This window comes from Dipteris shenzhenensis, chromosome 4 (genome assembly GCF_047967505.1).
Source record: "Dipteris shenzhenensis isolate YYH24624 ecotype China chromosome 4, Dip_SZ_1.0, whole genome shotgun sequence".
NCBI classification, from domain to species: domain Eukaryota; kingdom Viridiplantae; phylum Streptophyta; class Polypodiopsida; order Gleicheniales; family Dipteridaceae; genus Dipteris; species Dipteris shenzhenensis.
Window position 1 is genome coordinate 6,484,018 of NC_141599.1, and position 10,991 is coordinate 6,495,008.

Consider the following 10,991-nt stretch of genomic DNA (forward strand, 5'->3'; position numbering starts at 1 on the left):
CCTTCCTAAATGGTGACTTTGAAGAAGTGTACATGGAGCAGCCAGCAGGTTTTGTAAATGAAAAGCAAGAAAAGAAGGTGTGTGGGTTGAAGAAGTCAATTTATGGACGCAAACAAGCACCAAAGTCTTGGTATTCCAAGACTATGAAGAAGAAGTGCAAATCTGATCCCAATATTTAAAGATCGGGGGTGTTTTGTTATTGTGTTACTAGATTTGAAATGTCTCACTTAGGTTTGCTGCATTATTTCTTGGGCATTGAAGTGACGCAAAAGAGGGTTCATTCTGCAAAGAGAGTCCTTTCCGTATGAGGGCAAGTCAATGGAGAGGGTCACGTCCTACGCATACTTTTGGGGGGGGATATTCACAAGGTCTGTCTTTACCATGTTACCTAAGGCCAAAATGACACTTGTCAAGGGATATGAAGCACTGCTGGCCACACTTGACCAACAATGCTTCCATGCACATTTCCACTATGTGCATACCAATATCCCTTGTCTTTGATCCATACTAGTACAATTTGATAAGATATCTTCTGGCCCTGCCCCCTTCCTTCTCCATAACTATTGAAGGCATTACTGCCATGACCTTACTACCACAAAATACATGTTACACATGAATACGGTACACGTGAATATGTTGGCATGTGCAAACACGCTATGCGCATGAAGTTACCATTGCAATTTTAATTGTTTCAGCACAAGGTATCCACGCAACTCCTATTCCAGAACTTTCGAGAAGGGAGTCCAGTTAGAAGTAGTTGGAGAGCTTTGTAGAAATTCACAATATCAAAAGTTACTTTTGCATACGGAATATCCAAGAGGGTTGTCACACAATGGCACAGTGTGAAATTCCGTCGGCACTCCTGGAAAGAGCTTCAACAGAGGTTTTGAATATGGAGCCTTAAAAGTCCAAACTCTTCAAACTTAGCACATAGGAAAAGCTCACAAACCAATACGGTTAAGAGAACCAACCAAGTGTGAAAGCTCCTCCAGGTCTAGCACAACGCGGGCTTCAATGTTCCAATACATAGCCCTCTGCATTCCACGTTGTAGCAACCAGATGCGTCCAGGATATGGGCATGGAATTCTCTCACTAGACATTGCAGAAAGTCAGAAACACAAAATGCATTTCAGAAAGTCTTCAACAGACATACACATTAAAAATTGCATTCCACAAACTTTTCATCCTTCATATTGTTTTCAATTTCAGTAAGGCACACATTCCTTAAAAAGATAAAAATTGTTATCACGTTTAAAGCTTTTCCTTATAGTATTTGCTTGAAATCATACAGCAAAAATTTCTTTGAAAAAAAAGAAATCATCCAGCAAAAGTTGAGAGGTAATTGTCCCCCTCATTTATCCTCAACGTTATCATGCGATTTCTAGAGGAGCAGCTGGCATTATAGGCTGCACTTCATGGATGTAACATAAGCTGAGCAGAATTGGAAAACAGGTTGCACAATAGCTGGTGGATCTTTTAACTAGGGTGGCATTGTTCATCATAGGCATAGGCATGCAAATCAATTGACTGAACTTCTGGAGTGAGCAGCTGGAGAAATTTATTCCCGGCCCAAAGACTGTATCAAGGAAAAGCCGCAACGGACAAGGGAATTCACCTGCAAACGAGATTGGGAATGAATTCAGCTAGCCGTTCATAATCTGTCAGAACTTCCCACACCACCTTCTCGGGAGCTTTCACCCAAATGCTTGCCTTAATCCGTCTCTCTCTCCAGGACACCGTTTCCACGTGGCACTCTACTTCATTATTCGATTTTCTGGCATTGAAATCGCTTTGCGAGACTCTCTCGTCTGCATTTCCGATACATTGCATGTAATCGTCGCTTTCGCCCAAGGACATTTGGCCACACAAACCTCGGCCGGTCTTTCTCGGTGCCTGAGGCCTTAGGACAGTGAGCTTGCATGCGATAAGCTGAACGCTTCCGTTGCAAACACATGAATCGATCCATCCTATCCGCCACTCCCTTGGACTTCCTACACACTTACAAAAGCACGAGGCTAGCATAAAGGAGTTCGTGGCCATGTTTCTTTCATCTCATCCCCGCATGAGACTATTCTTGGGACCACGAAAATGAATTGCTTGCTGTGTCAAAGCAGAGCCATAGCCGAGACGGCCTCAGGGGAGACCTGTGGGAGCGTAGCAAGGATGAAGAATTCCAACAACGTGTAATGTCCAAAGACGAATACAATGGAGCAGAAGAATCGAAGAAGAAGAAGAAGAGCTCGCTGAAAAGACTTTGAGTTTGAGAGCTTAATACAAAGTGAAGCTGGCAGCTGGCTTCCCAACTTTCTTCTCCAAAACTTTACAAAATATTTCCTTGGGCGACAACAAGAATCGTAGCTTCCATTTCGGATAAGCTTTCTATAGCCTCCTTGGCGGTACAAATAGAGCATGTGGTACTAAGGGTCTCCCAAGGGTCATGGCCGCACAAGATTGCCTGCCCGGGTCCAGCCCACCGCGCAATCCATTTCAATGCACATGCCCAGGCATGGGTGGACATAGTCTGTCAAGGAGCTTTCCCACGGATGCCAGGGCTGGCAAATATGCTACGAGGCTGCCCTCGCATAACATAGCTGCCATCCCCACGATTGAAAAGTGTAGATCCATCGTTGATTATAGTTAGCTTTTTTGTATGTATGTGTGTTACAAGGCTTGGAATTTTCTTTCAAAGAAACGAGCCCGTAATACCCGAGTGGAGAGGAATAAATTTCGTCTCCACCGCAGCACTTGCAATGCCGAAAAATTGTCAGCGAATTGAGGCGGGAATGCATCAAACCTTGGCATATTTGCCCCCGTGGCGGGAACTCACTCTAAACACCCTAATGGCATTTACATTCCAGCAAATGCTTGCCCATGGTCTTCAATGGCAAATTTGGACATTGACCTTCAAATTTGAGTTTTAACTCCTCCGAATTTCAAGGCACTTTAGTTATATTTTTGCTTAAAGCCTCCAAAATTCTAATACAAAACCTTTAAAATTTTGAACCCCAAGGTTTTTGTATCTCTTACGAAATAACGTTTTCTGCGAGGACTCTTAGTATTCAATGCATTATTTACACAAGACTACAATTATACTTGAGTTTGAATTGTTGGATGAGTGGTTGCCCAAGTTTGGGTAGCCATCATTGGGTTGCCCATGCAATTGGTAATAATTTTTAGTATGCAATGCATTTTTGACACAAGACTACAACTGTACTTGAGTTTGATTAGTGGGAGAAGTGGGTAGCCAATGTTGTTTGCCTATGAAATTTCTTATCATGGGTGCCCTAGTCAGCTCTCACCTCACCTTTTGAATTTCAATTGCTTTTGGTTGTGTGTAACGGTGCACTCATCCAGCCCAATTTAAGCATCCAATTGGCGGGCAAACCTTAGTAAGTAAACACTCTTCTAAAATGGTTTTAATGATAAAAACTAATTCACCATGGTAAATATCATATGTTTAGTGAAAATGTCAATTTCATGTCATTTTCAACCGTCAAATGCTTCACAAAGTCTCTTTTCCCACAAAACCATTAAGCTCAAGAGCTCACTAGGTTGGTGGGAAAATTTTTGTGAAACTACATGCCACAACCTTGGCATTGAAGTTCCCATTTCCCACAAAATGTCATAAGGAACATGAGGGCACTCTTGTCCTATGGTTTATTACAAGCAAAAATTATGAAGAGGCAATCTATAGAGAAAGGGTTGAGAAAAATAACTAGAGTTTACAAGAGGGTGGGGGGGAAATGTGTGTGTGTGTGTGGAAGACTTGACAACACCCCTTTGCATAGTGAAAAGACAAAAGAGCAAAGCTAGACAATGGAATAGGACTAATTGCATTAATTGAAAAGTTTGTACAAGTCGGTGAATCCTAATTTATAAAGGAAACCAGCAGTGGGCCATTTTGTATAAATGTTTTTGTGGAAACTGTATAGAAGTTGAGCTTGGATAAGTCCTAGTATGCTTCACTTTTATTGAAGAGGGGAGTTTGCCTACCTGCCACCATCCAACAAGAAAACATGGTAAGAACCAACTTAGCTTTGATTGGGAAGACACGTGTCCCCTCCCTTGTTATCGGGTTCACAATAAAAGAGTATCTTAAACACAGACTTAAACAGCTCGATGTGGTATTAAATGTGTAAAAAGGTGGGTTTATAAATTGTGGAGTGCTGTGAGTCAATTGAAATGAATATGGTAGGGTGAATCGACTTAAAGTAGAAATGGAGGAGAAGGGAAATGTATTAGAAAAATTTGATCAAAGTAACTAGAACATGGAAGGTGGGAAAATTTACTCGAGGGAAATTGTAAAGGGAAAATTTTAAAGGGAATTTTTAAAGGGAAGATACAGGGGGAATAATAAGGGGAGATTATACGAGGTACTTAAATAAATAGATAAGGGGGAGGGAAAAAAAGGGGGGGATGGAGAATTATATAATAGAGAGTAGGGGGAGGGAAAAACCAAGCAAGGGAAAATTTTAAAAATTGAGAAGAGGGAAGGAAAAATAAAATCATATAAAGAGTAAGGGGGAGAAGAGTGAAGAAAAATAAGGGTAAGGAGGGAAGAAGAGCAAGGGGAAAAGCGTGGGGAGAAGAGGAAGAAGAGTGGGAAATTGTAGAGAAAAAAGAGGGGGAAATTAAATAAAATTAAGGGTAAGGAGGGAAAGAAAATAAAGTAAAGACCTATGCTAGAAATAGAGGGGGAAGTTAAATGAAATTAAGGGGGAGGGGGGAAGAGAATATGGTAAAGAAACATGCTAGAAAAGTCTATAAGGCAAATTAGAAACAAACTAAAGAGGGGGTAATAAAATAAGGGAGCACATGGACTGAGGGACGTGACCACAAGGGAAGGGTCTGACAACACATCACTAAACAGTACAGTTACGGAAGCCGATGGTAGTGGGTCGAAGTCATTCAGAAGTAGCAGAATATAGAGGGTCTTGGCTGTCGCAGAGAGAGGGGGTGCAAAGTACGCACACTGCGCAATGAGAGGCGAAAAGATTTGGGATCGGGAAAGTAAAGAGGGGAGTGAAGAGAGCTCGACGGTCGAGCTTCACGTACGTCTAGAAGGAGATGGCGGGCCGTAGGTATATTGGTGCAATCAAGGAGTAGGAAAATGTGGGGGATTTGAGAGGTTTGTGAGGGAGTGCATAAGGAGAGGGGGGGTCTTAAATAGATGGAGAGGTCAAGCATGCAAGCGAAGATCCCAAAGGGATTTGAACGATCGGGGGAGGTGAGAAGATATGGTCGGGAACCCAAATCGTAAATCGAGGGTAAGTAGATGGAGTGACCATCCCGAGGGGCTTTAGACAGTCGGTTAGGTCACGTGGGATTGGTGGAGTTAAGTTTAAGGAGAGCCATAGTGAATATATAGTGTAAGGAAAAAGTTTTAATAGTAAGAAAGATCAATGAAATATATTTACAAATTAGGAGAAAATAAGGCAAAAAAACTTTTTAAGAAGATAAGGGAAAATGAGAAGATTAATAAAGGAAATAAAAAGAAATAAATAAGGAAAATTTTAAAGAAACAAAGAATAAATGGAGTAATTATAGGAAGAGAAGGGAAAAAGTAGGAAAAAGAAAGAAAAGGATAAGAAAAAAAGGGAAATTTTAAAAATATGAAAAAGAAGAAAGAAAAATAATAAGGGAAATTTAAGAAAATAAAGAGATTAAGGGAGTGAGAAACAAAGAGAGAGGGGGAAGAAGAGAGAGAGCAAGGAAAATTTTAGAAAACTATATAGGAAAAAATTAAAAAGTAAAGAAATTTAGAAATAATAGAAATAATACGGAGAATTAGGAAATAATTAGCGGAATTAGGACAAAATATAGGAAGAACTAGGGAAAAATAGGGGAGAATATAAAAAATTAGGAGAAAACTATGAAAATTAAAAAAGGTGCTAGAGTGGGGTAAACTGAGAGGTTTTAGGCGAGTTTCAGAGAGAGGGGAGGAAAGAGTAGAGAGAGAGTGAGGGAAAAATCTAGAGAGAGGGAGAAAGAGGGAAAGGCAGTATAAAAGGGTTTTCAAGGGATTATAAAGGGAAGAAAAGTAATTAGTATGTTCAAGAGGAAAAAAGAGGATAGTAAGTGTGTGTGTGTGTGTGTGTGTGTTTTAGAGAGAGAGAGTCCCACCAAGAAAAGCCATTTTAAAACTAATAGTTGACGGAAACTAAGAAGCACAAAGAAGATAGCTTTAGGTAACAAAGGTTTTCCAAACTGCCAAAGGCATGGAAAATCCTATGGTCTAGGTCCCACATCCTTGCTATAGCACATTGCACATCCTCGCAGTAACACTACAAAGTAATGTTAATATACATTTTGGCTTAGCGAAGTTGGTGGAGGTGTAAGCCTAGTATTCGATCTCAAAAGGGATTCCAAAACTCCTAGTAGGAGTGAAATACAAGGGGTCATAAGAGATAAGCAATATGGCCCTTCTATTATCCTATCACTGTGGCTTATGGGTCCAATGTTGCATTGCCGATCTACTACCATGCATTAATTGGGATAGCTGTACCCAAGCCCCAATTGCAATATAATAACCATTATCCAAGAAATCTAATAGATACAATCTTCATTTTTTGAATGCATTTGCCAATCATTAAGTAGGAGTCTATTTTTTTAATTTTCATAAACAAGTAAGTAACAATGCTTATAAATAGACATATACATATTGGAAGACCACGTGCACTCCCAAAAAGCTCCATTGCAAAAACATGCTATCCAAAGCATGCAATCGATGCACTAAATCAAGTGTTCTATCATGCAAAATTGCATTTGATATCTCCAACATTCTCCTTGTCAAAAACTACAAGTGACACCTTTCATTCAATGTAGTTGATTGTCTAGCAACAAGGATTGTACATATGTGCCTAAAGAGAGGTATCCCTCCCTAAAAGGTGAGCTTGGCACCGATGTCACCCTCGATATGTTTGGCAAGTAACTGCTCAATTATGGTCAATGACATGTGAAGACACGCCTCTTCTACATATCCAACCAACACTATTGAGCTCCCCTCAAGGGCCAATTCCCATAACAACCCCAACAACTTGTTTTATATGTAGAATCATATGTCCTTTTGTTTGGCCAATCTAATTCAAAAGAGTGTGCAATAGAGCAAGAGATGCAAAGACAATGCTTTTCTAAAGCAACTTCTTGAAGATCCCTAGACCACTCTGGTACGCCTGAAGGCATGGGTAACGTCATCGCGTAAGGATATAAGGTGGAAATTCAATGGGATAGGAATGAGAACTAGAGAGTCTAATTGTAGGGAAACCCACTGTGCCACGAATCGAGATACGGTCCCAACCATCTGCTACAGGTAGCACCATCGAGATCCTCAGTGGTCTTCATTTCGACCTAACATTGCCAACAGAAGGATGAATAGAAAGTATAACGATCTTGGCCAAAGGTCATGCTTTTCTAGAGTACAAATTTCGTTCTTCATACTATCCATCTTGCCCTGTAACCATCTTTGTTGAAGATGTAGACATGCAACAAGAAGCAACTATGCACCTAATAGACATTATAGTATAATAATACCAAGACATTGTAGGAATAAGAGTGAGATGCAACAATGTCCTCTATCCTTGGGTGTGAGGGAGGCACAAGCCTAAAAATTGAAGATAGTTGGTGACATGAATGCAAGTTTTCATCAATCGTGTTCCCAGTAGCACAATAGGTGGAGACTCAAGGTAATATCCAACAAGGTAAGCTTTTCTTTACCCTTGGCTCACATATCTTGGCCTAGGGACCACACAACTGACTAAAGCTATCTTTTTGTGCTTGCTAAAGACTTCAAACACTTTTGGAACACAAGTTATACCAACAACCTTTCCAAGCTTTAAAGGGAGCAAGGCACATAATTGTTCGTCTTATTGGAAGAAGATAATACAATAGAAAGGCCACTGTTGAACTCTTGAATGAGGACTTCAATAAAAGACAAATCCAAAGTCAAACAAAGGGATGAAGCTAGCGGAAGGGCACCAGCAAATGAATATACCTCAAGGCAAAGAGGGTTTGGGTGAAGCTAATGTTGTGTGGACTGAATTCAGCCAAACAATATCATTTTTAGAATGCATAAAGTTGAGCTATGGGGGCCGCACTGTTGGAGGATTTTGACATTGTCCTTAATGGCAACTACCCCAATAATGAGTAGGTGCAATTGAATGTAAATGTGGCCGAGTGGTACCAGCCATGCCCTATGAAAGGGAGGAATCTATCAGAGATAGAGAGTATTAACCAATTATTCTCTTGTGTTTGGCCAGCAAGCTGGTTGCACTGCCTTTGTACAAATATTTGGTAAGTAATACAAAGAATCTTGATATCATTTCATTTGTTTGAGCACTTCTCCCTCTCTTTCCATTCATTTTGAGCTAGTATTGTTTACTTGACTTGCATTCATCCATTCATTGCAACCATCTAAGCATGTATTTCCCATCGAATGAACACTTCATTTGGTCCCTATTTGGTCATGTAGAAATGGGACTTTGACTTGGAACACCCTAACAAATACGAATCACAAATGCACAACAAACAAACAAATCAACAGACCACCATTAAAAGTTGACATTTTTGGAAATCCTGCTAGAGAATGGAATGGTCAACAAACAACACAAACCTACTCATCAAGACCAAAGGATGCAAAGAGCTCATTGTCAACAAAGATATCAATAGTAGAGAGAAGAATGGACATCACGATAAGATGCTCAAGCTAGAAGACTCTAGAGTGTTGATGAAGAAGAGACTCAATCTCAAGATGAAGTGGGAAAACATGCAATTCAATACCAAATACAAGCCAAATAAAAAACGGATAAAGGATTCGAAGAAGACCAAAAGAATCAAGCATCTGCCTCTCAAGGACAATGAGGAAGATTTTGGCAAGATCCAGGAAGCATATCCCATCAAACTCACATAGCAAGGGTGAAATTCAAGTTCAATAGTGCAATCCATAATGGATTTGTTTGAAAGTCTACAAATGGATGCAACAGCAATGTAAGGATCAAAGATGAAAATAAAATTTCCAAATTACATGGGATGACAGGGTAAGAATCCTTTCTACCATGTGCAAAGTCTTTTGCAAATGGTAGCAATATTTCAATATAGAGGAGGAATACTTGATTTACTTTCCCATACATTCAAGATAAATCAATTGAGTGGTTTGATCAATATCCAAATGACGATTTCACCACATGGACCCAATTAAAGAAAGCCTTCCTAAAGAGCTTTTGACATGATTTTAGCAAGGAAGACATGATGCTAAAGCTCAATTCAATCAAACTGAAACTAGGAAAATCAATAAGCAACTTTACAACCCAAAAGAGGAGTTGAACAATCAAAAAAATATTGTATGAAAATCTGTGTAACATGGAGATCACCTATTCAATAAGAATGTATGCATGAATTTCTTTAAAAATCAATTGCAATCTAGAAGGAGGTCGCTACTAAACCCAAAAGAAAAAAGGAAGTTGTGTCTTTCATGATGTGGACACACCAAGGTTGAGAAAGAGGAGATGAAAAAGATTCTAAAAGAGATGGGAATATGAGGTGTTCCAAGAAACGAAGAAGGTGGCAGGCATCTAGCGAATGAGCACCAGTTAGGAAAATATTACAACATAGGCAATCATTCAAACGGCATGACCAAAGTGCGTTGGTTCAACAAAATACAACCAGACCCCAAAGGTCCACCAAGTGGAAAGAGAGGGGGAAAAGGTATGTTACTTCTGTGGTAAGGAAGGTCCCCACAAGAGATAATAGCGAGTATGATAAGACAAAAGGATCAACATCTAGCTAGTGTCTCATAATCAAGTTGACCCACTCGATTGGTTGCATATAATAGGGCTCCACAAATTCCAAGATCTCACATTGAGTTTAGTGTTTGACTGCACAATGGCAGTCAAAGTATCAACACCTACAACAATGGAGCCACCAAAACCTTTGAAGAAAAAGGCACGAAGATCACCATCAATGAGGTGGAAGTGGCTTAAGTGGCCTTAATTTTCTAAGTGGCAAGCGTTAATGGCAATTGCTGGCTCTCCATTGGGAATCCTAGACATATGTTTTTCCATAAAATGTGTTCTTTTCTCGAGACCTGCCACCCCATGGTGAAATCAAACTTTAAAAATATAAGCATCCATTGCGTGATGCATCAAGTCATACAAGGTTTATTCACTCAATAAAGAAGTGCTTGATGGTATACAAAGAGTACAAACTTGTTTGCTAAAAAATAGTGGCAAAACTTCTTCATGGCATACACCATTTTGAGGCCTTCCCTCTCCGTGGCTGTGTAGTCCACCTCGGCATCATTAAATTGGTGACTTGTGAAATATACGGGGTAGTCCAAATTATGCTCGCCTGGTTGTGCCAACGCACATCCTATTGCAAAATTTGAAGCATCTATTTGCACCTGGAATATATATCCCAATTTGGTGCTCGCAATATGGGAGTTGAGGCTAGTGAGAGTTTAACGGTTTTGAATGATGCTTGGCATGCCTCTATCTAGTTGAATACAATTAAAAGATTATATAAAGGCCAAGCAAAGCATTGTACACCCTTGGCATTTGTGGGGGGTGGTAGCTCGAGATGAGCTTGATGTTGTTATAGTCCATGGAAATTCTATTTTTTGACACAAAATGCCCTAAGATCACCCCATCTTTTACAAAAAACTAGCATTTGCGGGTTTTGAGGGAAATTTTGTATAGGCAACACCTCTCAAAGACTAGCTTTAAATATTTGAGTGGTCATTCCATGCCAAATGTATGCATAGATAATTGAGAAATACCTCTAAGAAATTCCTCAAATATACTCTATGAAGGTTGTGATCATCAGCCTTTGAAATGTTGCGGGAGCATTAGTGAGTCAGAAGAGCATCTTGAAGCATAGACTCCCCATTTTGTGGCAAATGCTGTCTTGTGTTGATTCACTAGGGCTATGGATACCCTGCTAAGTGGGCTGTCCCACCATCCTCACTCTTGAGACATAAAAGCCTGAAATGGGTGATAGTG

At 40.0% G+C, this 10,991-nt stretch overlaps 1 protein-coding gene across 1 annotated transcript in view; it reads right to left on the minus strand.

The window, feature by feature from the left end:
• LOC147902387 (uncharacterized) overlaps positions 1 to 2,348 on the minus strand; it is a 151,349-nt gene extending 149,001 nt beyond the window's left edge. The window contains exons 1-2 of the mRNA XM_087373655.1: positions 1,616 to 2,348; positions 972 to 1,092 (exon numbers count right to left, since the gene is read on the minus strand). Coding sequence (XP_087229781.1) covers positions 972 to 1,092; positions 1,616 to 2,040 — 546 coding nt within the window. The 5' untranslated portion in view covers positions 2,041 to 2,348. The remainder of the gene's footprint in view (positions 1 to 971; positions 1,093 to 1,615) is intronic.
• Positions 2,349 to 10,991: the final 8,643 nt, after the last annotated feature.